Below are 19,795 nucleotides of genomic sequence, written 5' to 3'. Positions count from 1 at the left end.
TGGTCACCAATAGTATTCCTTCCTTCTGACAAGAATGGGACCTTAGAACTTAGGCCAGAAAGGAACACAGAAATAGAACCTACCTACTAAAGATGTGACTCATTTTTTTTTTTTTTTTTTGCAGTTCTTCTAAGAATAAATGTTAAATTAGAAAAGAACACCCATATCCTTTCCCATTGATCTAAGTCCACTAGAGAACACAATCAGGCTTGTACTTTAGATCTTCCAACATTTTATTTTTATAATCCTATTAAGAATGTAGACACCGGTGTCTTCAGGCTAGCATCACCTGGTGACATCACTTCTGTCCTGAGTACTGCATCTTCATTCCCAAGATAGAAAATACAAGTTTCCTTGTGTGTCTCCCACAGCAAGCTGCAGCAGAGAGCTGGGCTCCATCCAAGGTTCCAGGCAGCTCACTGACCCTTCACATCGGAACAAGCCCAGCTGAAACAAGAACAGAAATGGGGGAGGTGAAGCTATAGGTCAAGGTCTCCTTATTGTCTTTCTCTCAAATCAGTATCTTAGAAACAGGCCACTCCAAGAGAGATAAAAAAAAAAACAACTTTCATCTCTTTGCCATTCCTTAGCCTAACGTTAGTTTTCTTGCACTAGCCCTTGCTCAGCTTGCATGAATGTGTACACACACATATCCACACTGACCAGCTGCATACTGGGTCTCTCCCACAGCTTAACATCTCGATCCTTCGAAGCAGTCACCAGCAATCCAGGAAGCACGTGGAGGGCTGTGACGGAGCCCAAGTGAATCTCGGAGAAGAGGGGACAACATGAGTTCTCAGGGAGACCTTTGAATTACGGGAACAAAGGCTGCTGTGTCAGCTTTAGAACCTTCTCCCCCCTCTCTATGACTCTGCCTCCAGGCTCACCTTTTTACACTCTCGTGCCTTTAAATGTGTGGGTTCTGTCCATGTATTCATGGAGAAATTCAACTCTGAGCCCAGAGAATCTGTCCCTAGAGTCTGAGTTTTAGGGTTTTTTGCTTTTTTCTGCCAGATGTTATCTTCGATCCATTCTCCTCCTGGGGTGCACTCAGATAAATTCCACAGCATTCCATCAGAGGTGGCACACAAAAGTGATGACTCTGCCATTTTAAGAGCAGTGTTAGCCAGGGCTCAGGCCTTTAGAACCCACCAGACTCCCCTAAGCCACCCCAGAAAGACCACTCTTCTGGGCCCTTCTTCTGTTGGCCCTTGCACTCAACACTAACCAGACTCAGGTTTGGCCTGAGTGATTGATACAGGGGATCCATTAGGATTGTTTAAATTCAGATTGAAGTCCAGGATTTCTTCAAACTCTCCTGACTCCTTTTGCTCCTGTGAAGGGATAGGTGGATAGGTAACTTTGTTTAGTCTGTCCATGACACAACTCCAAGATCAAAGCTCTAAGATAGTCAGGATAGATAGATAGATAGATAGATAGATAGATAGATAGATAGATAGGGATAGATATAGAGATATAGAGATACGGATAGAGATAGATAAACAAAAAACAAAAGCCCACCACACTTACAAGTAAAATGCATGCATCGAATGGATGCATGCAAGAATCCACCCATGAAGTCCCCTAGGTGGAGATGTGGAACATTTCTGACGGCTTGATGTTGTTCCCAAGCCCATTCCCAGTTGGTAGGAGAGACCCCAAAGCTGGCAGCAGATTTTAGTGTCATGATGTACTCCACGTCTCACAAACTCCACTTCAGTGAGATCTCTGTAGTGAGGCCATGTTTGTGTCTGGCTTCCTTTGGCAGAATGACATGTCTGTATTTTCCCATTTGTCAATACTCAGTGTCATGTTCTGCTTTTTCTGTCATGCAGTTATATACTTAGAATTACATATCCAGTTTTGGCTATGTTGAATTAGGCCAACACAGACGTGCCTGTGCCTGGCATTTGGGGACTATGTACACTTCTTTCACTTAAGTACATATTTAGGAACAGAATCACTGCTTCCTAGACAGAGTTTGTAGGTAACTTTAGTAGGTATCAGATTAGGATTTTATAAACTTTCCAGAAACAAGAGACCTCAGGAATCTTGGGAATGAAATCTAGCTCTGACAGAACCCCAATCATTAAGTGTAAAGCATCTATGAGGTAACTGCATCATGCGCCATGACAGAGACACAATGTAGCCTTTGACTTCAAAATGCTAATACTGACAATGGCAAAAAACAAAAAACAAACAAACAAAAAACAAACCAAAACCACACACACACGCACACACACACACACACACACACACACACACACACACACACACTTAAGAAAACTAGGAGTCAGGCCTGGCATGGTGGCACAAGCCTTTAATCCCAGAACTAGGGAGGCATATCTCTGAGCTCTAGGCCAGCCTCCCTGCACTATGAAGTGAGTCCCAAGACAGAAGGCTGGAGAGAGAGGGGGTTGAGGAGGAAATGAATGAAGTAGAGGGTTAGAGAGATGGCCCAGTAGGGTAGGAACAATTGCCATCAAGCTTCACAACTGAGTTTTATCTCTAGAACCCACATAGTAGGAGAGAACCAACTTCACCAAGTTGTCTTCTGACTTCCATACTAATTTGTGCCCCAAACAAATATAGATACACACACACACACACACACACACACACACACACACACACAAATTTAAAGATGACAAAGAACCAAGCACAGTGGCACACACCTCCTAGCACTCGGAAGGCAGAGGCAAGCAGATATCAGTGAGTTCCAGGTCAGTCATGGCTATATAATGAGCTCTCGTCTCAAAACAACTGCAAGGAAAGGAAGGAAGAAATGGAGGGAGGGAGGGAGGGAGGGAGAAAGGAAGGAGAAAGAGATAGAAAAAAGAGAAAGTGAAAGAAAAGGATGAGAGAGAAAGGAAGAAAGAACAAAGGAAAGAAAGACCTCCTAGTTTCTGATTTTCAAAAATTATACAACTCTGTTTTGCACAATGAAATCTTACATGGAAACTTGCATCCAAAGATTTAAAAGAGTGTTCCTCTAGAGGAAGGGAGAGGAGAGCAACGGAGCTACCTGCCTTCCCTCCCCTTGCCCTCCATGATGGATTCCAATGTTTACATGCATTGGTTCTACACAAATGTTTGCTTAACACATCCAAACAGGACTCACCAAGATAGAAAGTAATTGGGAGTCCCTCTGATGCAGGTAAAACACACCATACTTCTTGCTGGTGTACAGTATTGAAGAATGTACTGCATACTTCCTGCTGTTTATAAGAAAGGAAGAGACTGAGTGCAGGACTGCCTCCCTTCAAGACCCCAGTGCTTTACCCTGAGTCTGACTCCGTCTCGGGGTAACCACTAAACCACTTTTCTTCTTTCAACACAAGAAGAAAAAGCATTTTAGATCTTACCAGATCGAAGACGGAGTTTCATCTGTAGGCTTCATCTGTAGTAATTCCATATCCTCTTTCATCAAGATGAGAGACTGGCCATCAGGGGCCAGACCCAGACCTGTCAAGACTCCCAAGTCCTCCTGCAGAATTCTCTTCAGATGAAGACTGTAGCACAGAAGACACACATAAACAGAGAAGGATACTTCTTAAGCTAACCTTTCAGACTCTCAAGTACTTCTCATGAATGTACTTTTCCATACTCTTCTCATGAATGAAGTATAAAACACATTAACTGATCTGCCCCGATATCCTTCCTAACCATTGGTATGCATGCTTGTTTTTACTCCTGTACTGTGATCAGACCCAGAGCCTCTGGCAGGACTAAGACAAGCACTCTAGCACCAAGCTACATTCCCAACACCTGTCTTTCTTATATCAACATCCACCATCATTCTCCCTTACTTGCTCAAAAGGAGATTCTCTAACATTGCTGTCTTTTGTCTCCATCAATAAGTTCTGTGGACGCTTCCTTCTGCAACAGGACCCCAGGTCTTAGTAGGCCTCTAAACTTCAGCACAACTGACTCCATAATGACAGTACCACCTTGGCCAGGAAACTCAGCATGTAAACTGCACCACCAGCCAAAACGAAAACAAAGACCTAATCCATCAAAATCCATAGTTTTGGGAAAGTATCTAAGTGTACTAACTTTGCTTTTTGGCTTCTGTAGTTTCGCTTCTGATTAACTGTTCTTGTTAACTGAAAATATGTCAACCCAGGGTATGTTTTTTTGTGCTTAAAAGCTCACCCTGAGGGAGACTCAGGGCTACACTGGGTTACACTTGAAAAACAAAACTAAAAACAATGCATTGGTACCACACTGTCTGGCCCCACACTTGTCACAAAATAGGCATTTAAGAATTATTTATGGGGCTGGAGATCCTGCACACCAGTGTAGTCTCTGACCAGCTAATAAAGACTTTCTAATGGCTTAGACCCATGTCCAAATAGTCTTCTCTGGTGGATGCCCCACAATACCTTCGCACATGCTCACTTTTGCATCTTTCCTTCTGTCTACTGCCCAGGCCAGGGCCCATGTTATGTCTCTCTAAAAGGCCGAATAGAGCTGTCCGAGGTCTCCTTACCTTCACCATCTCGTTACTGCTCTACCCTCTTTCCTACCATCATGCTCCTGCTCTAAAACTCAGACCATGGAGCAGGGCACTGACCAATGCTGGAGTATGTGTTTGACACGCACGCGTCCTGCTTGATTCCAGCATCAAACCCCCAAACCACAAAGTGAAATACAGCCAAGGAATGTATGGAATTCCCTTTATCTTGGTCATCGGTGATTGAGAGAGACTTTGTTTATTGCCTTAATGACTTTGTCTTTGATCTAAGAACTGATTCTATTCTTTGCCTGTACCTAGAATGATATAAAAGTAGACTGGAAAAAAAAATAAATCTGCTTCAGCTTCAGCACTGACTGGAATCATGTTTCAGTGTTGTCTAATTGTCTCTTTTTTCTTTAATTCTCACTCCATCCCTCAAGACCCTGTTGACTGACTGAACTGGCTTGGTCAATACAACCAGGTGGTGGCTGGTAAATGTCTTTAATCCCAGCACTCAGAAGGCAGAAGCAGGTGATCTCTGAGTTTGATACCAGCCTGACCTGCAGAGCAATTTCCAGGATTTATAGGAGTTACATAGAAACTATGTTTTGAAAAACAAAAACAAAACAAACAAATAAAAACAATGCATTGGTACCACACTGTCTGGCCCAGAACTTGTCACCAAGTAAGCATTTAAGAATTATTTATGGGGCTGGAGAGATGGGTCAGCGGTTAAGAGTGCTGGCTGCTCTTCCAGAGGTCCTGACTTCAATTCCCAGCAACTACATGGTGGCTTACAAACAACTGTCATGGGATCTGATGCCCTCTTCTAGTGTGTCTGAAGATACTCACAGTGTACTCATAGATAAATAAATGTTAAAAAAAAAAAAAAAAGAATTATTCATTTAAACTGGCAAGACCAAGGCAGGTAAGAGGACTTAGTGGGTAAAGGCACTCACTTGCCAACAAACCTAACCACCTGACTTTGATCCCCAGAACCTACATGTTGGTAGAAAAGCCAACTCCCTCAGATTGTTCTCTGACCTCTGAACACACAGATAAAGACTATAAAGGCACTACTTTGGCTAACCTCCCTCAGACTACTCAATTCCACAGGTGCTACTCACAAGTAAAGTAGTATAAAGCAAAATGACTTTGCTGTCCCAATTCCTTGTCACATATACACACGGAGATCAGTAAATGTAATTTGAAAGCAACTGATAAAGCCCGGGGCAGCTGACATCCTATCACAGCCTCACCTGAAATCAGGCACAGACAGATCATAACAAAATCCTAGGTATATGTGGCTTGCCACTCCCACAGCAGCTGCCCTGCTTCACCTGGGATTGCTGGACGTTGAACCTTTCCTCGGTTCCACTTGCCACTCGCTGACGTTTGCATTAGCACTGAGAACAAAGAATGAATTTGCCGAGTACCAGATCAGGTCACTGATGCGGCCTGGAGCCTGTGAATGGAGCAAGTTTAGTTCAGGACTTCTGAAGGACAAGCATATACCTTTCCCCTCCTAGACATGCAAGCAAAACTCCAACCCACGGAGGTTGCACTAAACACACAGAATTCATAGAGACCAAGACACCTGTGCCGTAGCCACAGCCTTGGCTTGCTGCCATAGCGTTAGTTCCCCGGCTTCATTTCCAGACACCACCATAGAACCATCTGGTGCCCACACCACAGCAGTGATGGCCACAGAACTCTCAGGTTTGTATGCATCCTCTGGAGAAGGAAGGAAAGGATACATTAAGAGCTCTACACTGTGCAGGGCAGTGGTGGTGCACGCCTTTAATCCCAGCACTTGGGAGGCAGAGGCAGGCAGATTTCTGAGTTCGAGGCCAGCCTGGTCTACAGAGTAAGTTCCAGGACAACCAGGACCACACAGAGAAACCCTGTCTCGGAAAAAAAAAAAAAAAATAGCTCTACACTGAGCTCTTAATAGTGTGGTACACTCCTTTAACCTTTAATCCTAGCACTAGGGATACAGAGGCAGGTGCTTCTCTGAGTATGAGGCCAGCCTGGCCAGCATGGTCTACATAGCAAGTTCTAGACCAGCTAAGGCTACATAGTTAGATACTATCTCAGAGAGAGAGAGAGAGAGAGAGAGAGAGAGAGAGAGAGAGAGAGAGAGAGAGAGAGAGAGAATGAACATCTGGGCTACTGGATGGGTAGATGAGATAAAGGGTTGTATGGTTACCCTGGCATCCCTTGTTCATTCACCTTCTTTTATGCTACCTCACCCTCTCCCTCTCTCACCTGCTTCCTTAGGTATCTTCCAGAGCTGTACAGAGCTATCATCGGAGGTCAGCAGGAGGCCTGAGGCCTCTGAAGCAGCAGCTGCTGTGACTGGGCCACTGTGTCCCTGGAGGGTATGTATTTGGCACACCTGGGAAGAGGGTTGCAGAGGTCGTCCTGAGTACCTTCTCTATCACCTCCCCACTCCAGTTTTTGCAGAGAACTCACCAACAGCGGATGCCACAATTTTGTGGCCCCATCCAGTCCAACAGTCACCACCAGAAGCTCTGATCCAGGCTGTCCACCTGAAAAGATGGGGAAACCAACTCAAAAGGAATGGCTAGGCCCATAGAGGCCTGTAATAGAGTGCTGGCCTCGCAGGCACCAGTTCTAGGTTTAATCTCTAGTGATGATAAAGGGGACAAAGGGGGAAAGGCTGGCAGTTTGATACCTGGACGAGGCTCCAGAGCAGCTGCACACTGGCTGATGGGTCCGGAATGGGCAGGGATGCTGGTTAACTCCACACCCTGATGGTCCCACACTTTCAAAGTCCCATCTCGGCTCACAGATACAATGTGTTCCTCCTGTATGCAGATCACAGTGTCAGAGGACAGTCATAGTGGACAGGACATGGGAAATGAAGCAAAGGAAGAAGTTTAACAGCCTGGGACTGCACTAGTTTGAAGTGTACACACAATTGTCTTGTAATAATTCTCCTGGCAGCCTGAGACCCTGATCTGTATGCACTACGCATACACTCCTCTCCAAACAACACACCAAACAATCTGGCTGCAGCCCAAGTCCCCCACCTGCACAGAGCTGCACATGTTCCTCTCTTTGAACAATAGAATATATTTCTCTTCCTGCTAACCTCCATCAAACATAGACAAGTTCCATCCAATCCTACTCTTTTCTGTCTGGGTATGAGGGTAGTGGGATTGATCTGGCCTAAACTGGTTTTGGATGCATGTGTAATAAAGCAATCTGTGTCACTATTTGGTGTGCACAAGATTAAAAGTAGATACATTGTGGTAAATGACATATACAGCAAGAAAGAGCGTATTTAAGCCAAGTCTGTCGATAACAATAGAGAACCAACCACTCAGATCCTATACCCCTAGTAATCAAGCTCCTCCCTCTTTCAGACCTTATACAAGAAGCCCTAACCAATAATCTGGGGCCCTTCACTCAGGACAACACATCTTTTTGCTTGCTTGTATTTTTTTGTTGTTGTTTTAAGACAGAGTTTCACTGGGTAGCCTTGGCTGTCCTGGAACTCATTCTATAGACGAAGCCAACCTCGAATTCACAGAGATCCACCTGCCTCTGCCTCCAGAGTGCTGGAATTAAAGGCTTGCACCATCACTGCCCAGAGACAGCATATCTTGCCTATGTATTATTTTGCTCTGAATAAAATTACCCCTCTGTTTTCACAATCTGTGTGTGCTTTTTTAAAGTTTTAATTGAGGTGAGGAATGTGCACACGAGTGGAGGTGCCCAAGGAGGGCAGGGGCTTCAAGGTCTCCCTGGAGATACGTGGGTGTTGAGAATTGAACTCTGCTCTTCTGGAAATGTTCTTAGCTGCTGAGCCATCTCTCCAGCCTATTCTATATGTGCTTTTATTTAATTCCTGATTAAGACACCAAGAAGTTAGAAACTACCTGGCTAAGACCTCCAGCTCCTTCCAGTGAGGGGAAGGTAAACATCAGAGACTTGGAAGATGTAAAAGGGTGAGGGATGCAGAACTGTGGACTTGAGTGGCTCAGAAGATCTTGCCAGAAATTCATAACACTAAGAGGATATGCTTTTCATGCCCAGCACACCGGTCATCAGGCCCAACACTGGAACCCAGTCCCAAGTACTGCAATCTTACTGTTTGTCACTGAGATTAGCTACCTAACGCGTGCAGTCTCCCAGATCCTCCCGGCCCTCCCAGAGATTGCTGGTGACATCATCGCCTTACCACAGCAACCACAGTGCTCACGGCACTCTGGTGACCTGGGAAATGGCCAAGTTGCTGTCCTGCCTCTGGGTTCCAGAGTCCCACAGAGCCATCACTGGAGCAGGAGATCTGCAGTCACAAGTGAGAAGAGCAAGGTCATCAACATTCCTCTGGCGTCTTGTTTGTGTGGCTTGGAGACAGGGTCTCACTACGTAGCTCTGGTTGGCTTGGAACTCACCAGGCTAAGATTAAAGGCATACAGCACCATGCCTGGGTCCTTTTGTATATCTTTTTAAAAACAACATAAGACTTCTACATAGGGAAAATAAACATCGAAAACCCTAAGAAAATAATCTGAGATTAGTTTTATGCCTTAGGAGCAAATAAAACACAGTGACATCTTTCACTCTCAGGCTGTACAGACAGTACTGTATCATGTTAGGAACATGGGCTTTGGGGCTAGAAATGGCTGCAGTTGCAAAATTGCCCTGTTCTAGCAGATATGAATTTGCTGCTCAGCCCCCAGATCAGGTAGTTCACAACGGCCTGTAGCTCGGGTTGCAGGGGATCCACCATTCTCTTCTGGCCTCCATAGGCACAGCACTCACTTGCACAAACCCACACACGGACACACAGATAATCTTTTTAAAGAATTATTTTTAAAGATTTATTTATTTTATGTATACAAGTACACTGTAGCTGTCTTCAGATACACCAGAAGAGGGCATCAGATCCCATTATGATGGTTGTGAGTTACCATGTGGTTGCTGGGAGATGAACTCAGGACCTCTGGAAGAGCAGCCAGTGCTCTTAACCACTGAGCCATCTCTCCAGCCCACAAATATTTTTTTTTTTAATGTAAGTCTTATTTTTTGTTTTGTTTTGTTTTTTTGAGACAGGGTTTCTCTGTGTTGCTTTGGCTGTCCTGGAACTCACTCTGTAGACCAGGCTGGCCTCAAACTCAGAAATCCGCCTGCCTCTGCCTCCCAAGTGCTGGGATTAAAGGCATGCGCCACCACTACCTGGCCGTAAGTCTTATAATAATAATAAACTAGCATTCTCTGGAGTAGTGGTTCTTAGTCTGTGGGTCACGATCCCTCTTGGTGGTGGTGGTGGGGGGGATCAATGCTTACATTATGATTCATAATAGTAGAAAAATTACAGTTATGATGTAGCAACAAAAATAATTTTATGGTTGGGGGTCACTACAACATGAGGAACTGTATTAAAGGGTTAAAGCATTAGGAAGGTTGAGAACCACTGGGCTAGAGGAATGGCTAGATAACAGAGCACCTGCCTAGTATGTGCAAGGCCTTGAGTTCAATATCTAACACCAAAAAGGCAGAGGGGCTTTCTTATCAGAACGTTGCCGCCTAGCCTAACAACCTAAGTTCAGTCCCTAGAAATCCATATGTAAAAGGAGAGCACTGACTACTTAGTGCAAGTTGTCTGGTTTTTTTGTTTTGTTTGTTTGTTTGTTTTGTTTGGTTTGGTTTGGTTTGGTTTGGTTTTTTGAGACAGGGTTTCTCTGTGTAAGCCTAGCTGTCCTGGAACTCACTCTGTAGACCAGGCTGGCCTCAAACTCAGAAATCCGCCTGCCTCTGCCTCCCAAGTGCTGGGATTAAAGGCATGTGCCACCACAGCCCGTCGCAAGTTGTCTTTTGACCTCCATACCATGGCACAATGGCACATCCGTCTGGACACATGTACAGATGCACACAGAAGTGTAAGAAATTTAAATAAAAAGAACGCTTATTAGCTCAGCTTTATCCCTAGCATGACCTGGAAAATGCTTTTCTAGGGTTAATTTTCTTCTCTGGGAAGGAGACATAAAGGTAGGGTCTACTTTATAGGGTATCATAAAGATTAATTGTGTTAATAAATATAATTGAGCTTTTGTCAAACCTTACCTTAGACTATGTACATACCCAGCAAATGTTAGCATGACTATCATTAATAGATGCTATAAAAAGCTTGAAATGAAGATTATTGTTTTCCCTTGGGCCTTGCTTACTCTTTCCCATCCCTTCACTCACCAGGATGTTGTTTTTGGTCCATGTACAGCCAGTGATCCAGTCACGATGACAGGATGAGAAAGTGTGAATCAGGAGAGGGGCTTGGGTTATCTTCACATCCCAGCAGAGGAGATTCTGGGAGGGTAAGAACAGAAATCCTTCAGGACACAGACCACAAGAATGCCAAAGCCATTTCAGATACGAGTTGTTTATCTCTGACAATGTTTCATGAGGCCTAAGCTGGCCCTGGACTACCTCCCTAGCTAATGATCTGATCCTCCCACTTTCATCTCCTAAGTATTGAGATTAAGATAGGTGCCACCAGACCTGGTTTCAAGCAGGAAGTTTTAAAGAAGAAAGGAAGTGTAAGGCATGCAGTAGACCCACCTGCAGATCTGGCAGATCAAAAAGTTCAAGAAAGCAATGGGAAATAGACCATTCAGGAATCTAGGATCAGAGAGGCTGTGGGGCCCTGGGGTGACATCCTTCTGTAGCTCACCCGATCCCTGCCCGCTGTGGCCAAGATGCCTCCATCGGGGCTAAAGCTACAGCAGCACACTGGCCCCTCATGTCCCCGGAGTTCAGCACCACAAGGCAACTCTTCTACTGCATGAGGCTGTGTCAGCAGCTGTCTGGGCCACAGTCGCACGGTGAAGTCCTCTGTATGAGTGAAAACAGAAAGGGAAGTGCTTTCTGGAAGCAGAAGCAAGACTGGCCTAGGAGCCAGAGGAAATCACGGAGCAGAGCCCAGCGCCCACCCAAGTACAGCTCCAAGGAAGTGGGATGATGAATCAGCAGAATGTGCAGGGATCCTGGGCAAGGGTCAGTCACTATATAAGCACATAGCAGCATGGGAATGCCCTGGACCCAGCTTCTGCATGGCAGGACTCAAGCCCTGAGTGTGGATCCGTGTGTGTGTGTGTGTGTGTGTGTGTGTGTGTGTGTGTGTGTGTGTGTAATTGCCTACCACACTTCTCACAGCAGCTGTGGCAGAGGTGTTTCAATTCACCTTTACCTCCCCATCTGTGAGGACCAAACCTCTGCTTCCAGAGGACTAAAACCATTCTGCTCTCCCTGTCCTCCTCCTCCCTCTAGAAACAGTCTAGAACAATTATGTAAGAGGAACACTGTAGCCATAATGCTTTTGTGCACTGTGTAACAATTATCCTTGTGTTATTCAAATGCTGATTTTCCTGACTCAATATCTAGTTGCAATCCAGACATGGCATTATAATGTTTATTTCACCTGTTTCAAGTTTGTGCAAACATTGCTCCTCATTTATTCTCTGACTTGTCGATAAAGCTGATTAGCCAATAGCTGAGCAGAAGAGAGAATAGGGCTGGACTTCTGCCAGAGAAGAAGAACAAGAAGAGAGAAAGAGAGAGAGGGAGAGAGACAGAGAGACAGAGAGAGAGGAAGATGAAGAAGAAGAGGAGGAGGAGGAGGAGGAAGAGGAGTGAGGTATGAGGAGAGAGTGTGAGAAGCAACATGGGAAAAATATCTGAAGCAGAGAGAGCTAGAACAATATTAAACTCCAAGTGTCATGGGCACTATGGCTGGGAGGTAGTCAGATAAGGTTAGAGGTTTACAGTACACTAATAATTCAGCTATGCATTATAAGCATATAATATAAAAATACAGTCCTTGTCTCACTTACTTGGGAGTTGGTCAGGGTTAGACAAAATACTGTCACCCTTTTAAAATTACATTAATAATTGACACCCAACATGAGGCAAGAACTTGCATAGATTCCAAACATGGGACAGAAATCTAAACTTTAAAAAAAAAGGGGGAGGGGGCTTTAAACCTTAACACTTGCTGGAGAACATGGGATCAAGCACTCCCTAGTACCAAAGACAATTTCCTAGCAAAAGAGCAAGAAAGCAAAGAAGCCAAATGCTCAAGGCTTCTTGAATAGACCCCCTACAGTGCATTAAAACCCCAGAAAAACAAAGCACAGACAATTCTTTTAAGAAGCCCCATCTTCATAAAAACCTAACTCTTCAACAGAATACATTCAAGCACATTTTAAAGTTGTAAATAAACACTGTATGTGCAAGGATTTTGATAAGCATGCACAATTACAGTTATAAAATTAAGGGTGATACCAGCAAATTCCAAAGAAATGATTCAATAACTCTGCTCAGTAGTACCTGAGGCAGCAGCCAGGAGTTCCTGGGAGGCAGCCAGTCCCAGCACAGGCTTCTGGTATCTCGGTAACAGCCACAGGGAATGGAGGGAGTTTCCCCTGAGCACCCAGCCATGCAGGGATCCATCTTCTGCACCACTCACCAACACGCTAGGGCTCAGCCAGACCAGTGCAGACACTGCCACATTCAGCACTTGATGCTGAGACCCCTGGGAACCTAAAAAAATGGGAGAATACATGAAAGACATTTGGGGAAAGAAATGAAGCAGTAGGAAACTTTTTCCCAAGGGTGTACACCCATCTACTCCCCTTCTGATACCTGAAGAAATTTTGTAGATTTTAATGCCATCTTCTCGGTACCCAACAGCCACCAGGTTACCGTCTGGGTTGAGAGCCACAGAGAGCGCGGGAGAAAGAGGAAGAGAGCCCAGACAACCCCTGGGCTGGCCAAGAAATCCTGACCATAATTGAGCCTAGGATGCAAGAAAAGCTTAAAGGTACTTATGTCCACTGTGTGGTTCCCCACCCCTTGACATCTTCCTTCAAAAGACTTCTCTCTCTCAACATCCATACTCCTCCAGGATCCTCAACAAAGACCCCCAGTGTTACTTAAATACATCCCTAGTTTTGCTCTCTGTCCCTGAACCCACAGACCCTCTGGAAACTCACCTTGCCATCTTCTCCAGCCGTCAGGAACCGGCCTCCAGCATGGAAGAAAAGAACAGCAGAGACACAGCCACACTGTGCAGGGAAGGCTGCCAGCCGTGCACCCTCTCGCCAGGCCCACAGCTCCACTGTCCCATCTATCCGGCCTACAGCCACAACTTTCCCAGGTACACTGAATGCCAGAGTGCGGACAGAGGGTCCTGGGGCCCCTAGTTCCTAGACATGGGTATAAAGATAGAAACAACAGAGCCTGTTCTCAGTATGGGCTCAGAATGACATGGAATGTGGCTGTCATTCTCCACTTTCACCATGGTCCTGCGTGTTCTCCTGAAGAGTGACAGGACCATCTTACCTTGGTGACTTTGAGTCCATCTGCCTGGAAGAAGGTAATGCTGCCAGCCCAGCTGCCTGTGGCTACCACCTGCCCCTCTGGGTGAAAGGCAATGCAGTTCAGAGACTTGGGATGGATGTATTGGAAAGCCAGCTGTCCCCGAACTGTGTCCCACAGCTGGAGAAGAAAGAGAGGAGAAATCAGGGTGCTGGACACAAATGACAGAGCATCTCAGTCGGGGAGCTCCTGGGAGTTATCTTATCTAGTCCCCTGCCTCAGCAAGGCTTCCCTAGGACAGGCAGTCATGCCATGTTGAGCAACAAACTCAGTTTTGGCTCATGGTTGAGGGTCAATTTTTGTTACCTTTAGGTATCCTCCCAAACACACAGTGGCCAGCAGGCGGCGGTCTGGGCTCAGGCAGCAGCCAGTGATTTGGTACTGGTGGGCCTTGGTCTGGAACACCCTAACCCAGGAAAAGAAAGTCAGGGTCATCTGGCAATTGGGCTCCCTTCTCACTCATTTTTCTCAGGGCTTCTCACTCAGAGTCATGGGAAGTCTTACCAACAACCATGTTTCAGGTCCCAAAGCTCCAGGAGCCCATCAAAGGTAGTAAGGAAAAGGGCAGTGTCCGAGAGGAATGCAAAAGAGGAAATCCCATCGTAGCCGCTCACCAGAGCCTTCTCCTCCTGAAACAGCCAGTAGGGAAGTGTGGCTCAGGTCCTCCAAACCCAAGCCATCCCAGGCCCCAGCCAAGGCAAAAGTGGTTTAGTTCCTTGGCTGTCTACATTCCCAGCCCAAATACAGGTGTACCTCATAATCAAAGCGGAGTGACCTTTTCTCACTCCAAGAGCCCATACCATAGATGTTCAGGGTTCTAGGGAAAGGACGTTACATACATGCATGTGCACAGGGGTGAGGGGGTGGTTTGGGTAAGAAGAGAAAGCTGTGGATGCCTCCTCTCTCCAGTCTGGTATTACCCACTGCTGCAATCGTGCACAGCCATTTACAGAACCACTCTCTCCTGTGTCCTTGCTGAGGCTCCCTGTGTAACCAGAAGGCTTGCCTTCGTCCATCCAAGGTCCCCTCTATCTACACAGCTCTCATAGATTTTATGATGTCAACAACTAGGTCCCGGTTCTGAGTCCTCAGACACTAAGTCGCAGGCCTTGAGTGGACGCTGCTCAGTAATGCTGCACAGCCATAGCTCTTATGTGGGTTTCATCTTGCTCTATGTAGTCCGTGCCAGAGAGCCCGGGCTGGCTTCGAGCTCACAATCCTCCTGTCCCAGTCTTCCTGACACTGGGATTACAAGTGTGAACTATCACACTGAGCTGTTGTTGAATGAGCCTTTGATGAAGATGTCTAATTTGATATGAGTTGAATGAAGTTGCTGAATCAACCAGAATATTAAAGATGTGCTTGCCTTGCCTAGACCTTCAGGGCAGTACATGAGGGTTTTTCTGACAGTCACTCTGTCTTGCCTTCAGCGTCATACCTGCCAGGTGCTCAAGTTCAACAGGTAAATTGTCCCACTGGCGGTCCCCACAGCTGCTCTCTGCCCATTAGGGGAGAAGGCCACAGCCGTTGGGAATGAGGAAATTGTCAGAGACAAGCTAGAAAGGGAGGAAAAAATCGGAAGAAAGAGGAAGTGAGGGGAAGAAAGCCAGTGGAAATCAAGTTCTGCATCTCTGTGTCTACACTTTTCCTTTCTCCTTGGAAGTTCTAGTCTGTCCTGTCTTTCTCTCTGAAAGGGCGGCTGCTCTGAAAGGCTTACCAGAGCTAGGCTCAAGGGTCTTACCTTTGCTGACCCTTCAAGGTCTGAGGTTTATTAAGCCATTTCAGTGTAAACTGCTTGTGCCATCGCTGGGTGAGCAAGGGGGCCTGGCAGCAAACAGGTGACTCTTCAGGCTGGCTAGCTGCCTGCTGGAGCAGGAGCAAAGGATACTGGGTAAGGAGTGAAGCCTGTTGTTTCAGGAAGGTATGGAATACAGCAACACCTGCCTCTGGGAGCTTCTGGTTCACTTCAGGCTTTGAAGAAGCTATTTTAAAAAAGAGAGAGAAAGTGAGAGTAGCTGAGGAGATGACTCAGTGGTCGGAGAGCTCACTGCACAAGCGTGAAGACCTGAGTTCAGGTCCCAGCATCTACATAAAAAGCCAGGTGTGGCCACATGCACCTGTAACCCCAGTGCTGGTGCTGAGTGGGGAAGGGCAGGTAGGAGAACCACTGGAGCTTGCTGGCCATGAGCCTAACCAAAAACCAGTGAGCTCCAGATTCAGTGAGACCTGCCTCAGCAGGGTAAGGTGGAGAGCAACAGCCAACTAACAGCTCCTCTGGCCTTTGTAGGTGACTGTATGCCGTATTCTCTCTCTCTCTCTCTCTCTCTCTCTCTCTCTCTCTCTCTCTCTCTGTCCCTCTCTCTCCTTCTCTCCCTCTCTCCCCCCTCACACACACTCATATACATACACACATACACAAATACACTCAAACACACATACATACACACACTCATACACAAATACATACACTTACATATGAAAACACATAGACATACTCATACAAACACATATACATACACACAAACACACACCACACACAGATACACATATATACATACTCACATGCAAAAACATACATATAAACCCTCACACCAGTATACATGCACACAAACATCTGAATACGCATGCTCACACATACACACAAACACCTGCACATACCAAGGGAATGGGAGTCAGAAAACACAGTATCACTAGGAAACCCACCTAGATCCCATCAACCTCAGCACCAAGTATAATTATACAATGTATTTAAAAATTTAAGTCTCTAAGGGAATATCACCCTCTAAACCACATCAAGAACACCTATTCAAAACATAAAGCTTTGGGTTCCACTGAAGTCCTAGGGAAGTGAAATCTTGTGACCTTAGAATCCGAAATTTTAACAAACTTCCTAGATAATTTACTGTATAGCCTAAACTGAGAAACTCTAGTGAAGAGGTCTAAGCAAAGGGGTTTCCTAAGAATCATTTGCTTATATGTGGGGCATTTTTAGGTTGGAATGGAAATCTGGCTGTTGTTTACACCTCCTCTTGAGCAGGGTATCCCACATCTTAAAAGAAAGAATCCAATGACTTCTCTCACCATAGAGTACATAAGCCTCCAAGAGGTCGGGGACTAGACCCACTTCCAGATATGCAGCTACCACATGGAGATTGGTAAGAAACTTTGCAAGGAGACCATGGTTCCCGCTCTGGAGCTGGGGAGAGGAGATTGCATTCATTAGGAATGTAAAGGGGCTGGTGAGGAGGGACAGGCTAGTGTTAGACCATGCCTGTGCATCTGGGACTTACACCCAGGACCTGGGGAAAAGAACGGGAAGGAGGGCATCAGGAAAACTCCAAGAAGGTAGAGGGAGTGTGTAAGGGGCTAAATGACATGGGTGGGGTGGGTGGGAAAGGGTCAGAGAGCAGCCTAAGAATGGCCCAAGCAGATGTGTGGACTAAGGAATCTAAGAGGTAAGGGGACTCACCAGGTGGTAAGGTAAATCTTTCAGAGCCTCAGGAGGGCAACTTCGGAAGGTGCATGAGGCATCAGGATCACACATCTTCCAGAGGTGAGCTGCAAGGACAGACATTGAGAAGGGCTTACCGCTGCAGCATATCAAGGCTCTTAGGCTGGAGCAGAGTTATCTACCCAGTGGCCAGTGTATGGTCTTGACCTCCAGGTCCACGCCCCATACTCCTGCCCAGGCTGACTCTGGCTGTAATCACCTGCAATGAGGACATGTGCAGTCTTCTCTAGCCCCAGCCTTTTCCCATAGCGACGTTTAACTGCTGTCCTCAGAGGCCCATCAGAGAGGCAGAGACGGGCACCAGGGCGCTCCACTGGGCCCTCCCCTAGTAAACTACCCTCAAGAGAAAAGAGGAGAAAAGTAAGGGAGGAGAAACAGAGCCAGTCAGTGAACACACTAGTACAGCAATGCGCTAGCATTCCCACTGCAGAATGGAAACTGGACAAGCAGCATTCAGGTCCTGAGAGGCAAGTGTGGGGCCATATACCAAAGAACATGGGGGATGAAGAAAGAATCCTATGATGTCCTAACGGGAGAGGTGGTGAGGCTGCTGAGAGATCAGCTGGGGCAGCATTACCTGCGTAGACTCTGGACAAGGTAGGCAAATGGACCCAAGGGGTAAGGGTTTCCACTGTGACTGGCAGCCACTGCTTCTTCCCAGCTCTTAGTCTCCTTGGGCAAAACCAACCATGTGCTCAGGACTGCATGCAGCTGGTCCACAGTCAAACCTAAAAATGCAAATTCTCTGACAGCTCAAACCACACAGGAAGCCCATCTCCATTATATATGTCCCCTCCTGGCATTCCTGACTAATAACCTAGCCGAACTAAGGTTAGCCAATAGTTGAGCCCTCAGCCTCCCATCCTTCGTCAATCACTAACCACTACGTGTGACCTCAAGGGCAGTCAAAGCTCGAGGTAGAACATCATGGCCATGCTCTTGCTCCAAGGTATTCAAGATGTGCTGCAGCAGCAGTGGGAGAGTGGCAGGCAGGGTTCGAAGTCTCTCAGACACCTGGGAATGAAAGAAGAGGAGGCTTTGTCGGGGGCAGGGGGAAGGCAGACAGGTGACTCTGGCAATGCAAGAGAGGATGGAGTCGTAAGAACTACAGTAGGAAGGAAAGAAAAGGTAAAGAAAAACAGTTGAGAGAAGTCGGAGTCAGATGAAGATAGGGAACGGGTGACCAAAGTCAACAAAAGATAAAAGATGGTGTGATGGGTAACGTTAATTTACAACCTGACAGAGTCTCGAACCACCTGAAAGACGGGCCGCTAGCCATGCCTGTGGGGAATTATCACTATGGGTAGCATCACTCCCTGGATGGATCTTGGACTAGAGGAAAGCTGAGGAACTGGAGAGCTGAGCAGTAAAGAGCACTGACTGCTCTTGCAGAGCATCTGTAACTCCAGTTCCTGAGGATCCGATGCCCTCTTCTGACCTCTCCGGGCACCAAGCATATACACAGTATACATATAGGTTGGACACTCACAAATAAAGTAAAATGAATAGATTTAATAATATTTTCAAAGTAAGAAAGCTGAGCAGCAGCGTGCATTCATCCTCTGCTTCCTGATTCAAGCTCCTCTTGCCTTCCTCACCAGGATGAACTACACCCGTGAACTGTGAGCAAGAAATGCTTACACCCTTAAGTAGGCTTTGTCGGTGTTTTATCACAGCAATAGAAAATAAAACTAAGGGAAAAAAATTATACCAGAAGTTTCAGAGAGCAACAGCACTTTATCAAAAAGTAGGATACGGAATACTTGTGAAATATTTTAGTCAAGAATCAAGTTTCATTTTGCTCATGTCCTGGGAATTTGAGATTGAAAGACCTATCCACTATGGGTGGCATCATTCCTTTGGCTGATATCCTGCACATTAAAACTGTGTTGAGCACAGCATGTATAGCTTTCTTTCTTGACAGCAGGTGCAATGTGACCAGTTGCTCCAAGCTCCTGCCACTATAACAGCCCTGCAACAACAGATTACAAACTCCAACTGTGAGCCAAATAAAGCCTTCCTTCCTGAGCTGCCTGTGTCAGGGTATTTTATCATAACAACAGAAAGGCAACTAAGACAGGCATGAATGAGCAATGGAGCCCCAAAAGGCCAACAGCAATGGGAAATACATTAAGACTTTGTGGATAAGGAACGACTAACCTGTTCATACAGTGTGAAGAGCCTCAGGTAGTCAGTGACGAGGTGCAGGTACAATGGCAGGCTTGAACCCTGCTTTGCCAGCAGCAGCCGCATCTGCTCAGACGTGGAGGATTCAGCATTATTCAGGAGATTAGAGAAGCCTACCACAGCTGTCTCTGCTATAGCACCAAGCTGTCAAGTGTCTCCTCCTCTGAGAGTCTAATTAAAGGGTTGGCATATAATATCACCTCAAAATACATACCCCACTCCTGTATCCC

The 19,795-nt window shown here is 46.1% G+C and overlaps 1 protein-coding gene across 2 annotated transcripts in view; it reads right to left on the bottom strand.

Annotated features, from left to right (window-relative positions):
- Positions 1–215: 215 nt before the first annotated feature.
- Tep1 (telomerase associated protein 1) overlaps positions 216–19,795 on the bottom strand; it is a 45,695-nt gene continuing 26,115 nt past the window's right edge. Inside the window, exons 28-55 of one of the 2 annotated variants that reach the window (XM_034498122.2) lie at positions 19,539–19,631; positions 18,260–18,392; positions 17,956–18,106; positions 17,578–17,711; positions 17,337–17,425; positions 16,949–17,063; positions 15,609–15,849; positions 15,306–15,423; positions 14,372–14,496; positions 14,174–14,273; positions 13,832–13,987; positions 13,483–13,695; positions 13,133–13,286; positions 12,818–13,030; positions 11,163–11,323; positions 10,685–10,798; positions 8,670–8,777; positions 7,158–7,290; positions 6,935–7,011; positions 6,728–6,857; positions 6,057–6,193; positions 5,800–5,924; positions 3,366–3,512; positions 3,122–3,218; positions 1,229–1,334; positions 888–1,102; positions 664–768; positions 216–447 (exon numbers count right to left, since the gene is read on the bottom strand). In XM_034498122.2, coding sequence (XP_034354013.1) covers positions 325–447; positions 664–768; positions 888–1,102; positions 1,229–1,334; positions 3,122–3,218; positions 3,366–3,512; positions 5,800–5,924; positions 6,057–6,193; positions 6,728–6,857; positions 6,935–7,011; positions 7,158–7,290; positions 8,670–8,777; positions 10,685–10,798; positions 11,163–11,323; positions 12,818–13,030; positions 13,133–13,286; positions 13,483–13,695; positions 13,832–13,987; positions 14,174–14,273; positions 14,372–14,496; positions 15,306–15,423; positions 15,609–15,849; positions 16,949–17,063; positions 17,337–17,425; positions 17,578–17,711; positions 17,956–18,106; positions 18,260–18,392; positions 19,539–19,631 — 3,813 coding nt within the window. In that variant the 3' untranslated portion in view covers positions 216–324. Of the gene's footprint in view, positions 448–663; positions 769–887; positions 1,103–1,228; positions 1,335–1,538; positions 1,760–3,121; positions 3,219–3,365; positions 3,513–5,799; positions 5,925–6,056; positions 6,194–6,727; positions 6,858–6,934; positions 7,012–7,157; positions 7,291–8,669; positions 8,778–10,684; positions 10,799–11,162; positions 11,324–12,817; positions 13,031–13,132; positions 13,287–13,482; positions 13,696–13,831; positions 13,988–14,173; positions 14,274–14,371; positions 14,497–15,305; positions 15,424–15,608; positions 15,850–16,948; positions 17,064–17,336; positions 17,426–17,577; positions 17,712–17,955; positions 18,107–18,259; positions 18,393–19,538; positions 19,632–19,795 lie in introns of those variants that run through there. The other variant, XM_076931082.1, reaches the window with a different exon arrangement.

This window comes from Arvicanthis niloticus, chromosome 3 (genome assembly GCF_011762505.2).
Source record: "Arvicanthis niloticus isolate mArvNil1 chromosome 3, mArvNil1.pat.X, whole genome shotgun sequence".
Lineage (NCBI taxonomy): Eukaryota > Metazoa > Chordata > Mammalia > Rodentia > Muridae > Arvicanthis > Arvicanthis niloticus.
Note: the sequence above shows the minus strand (reverse complement) of the source record. Positions and strands in the feature narration are given on the sequence as shown.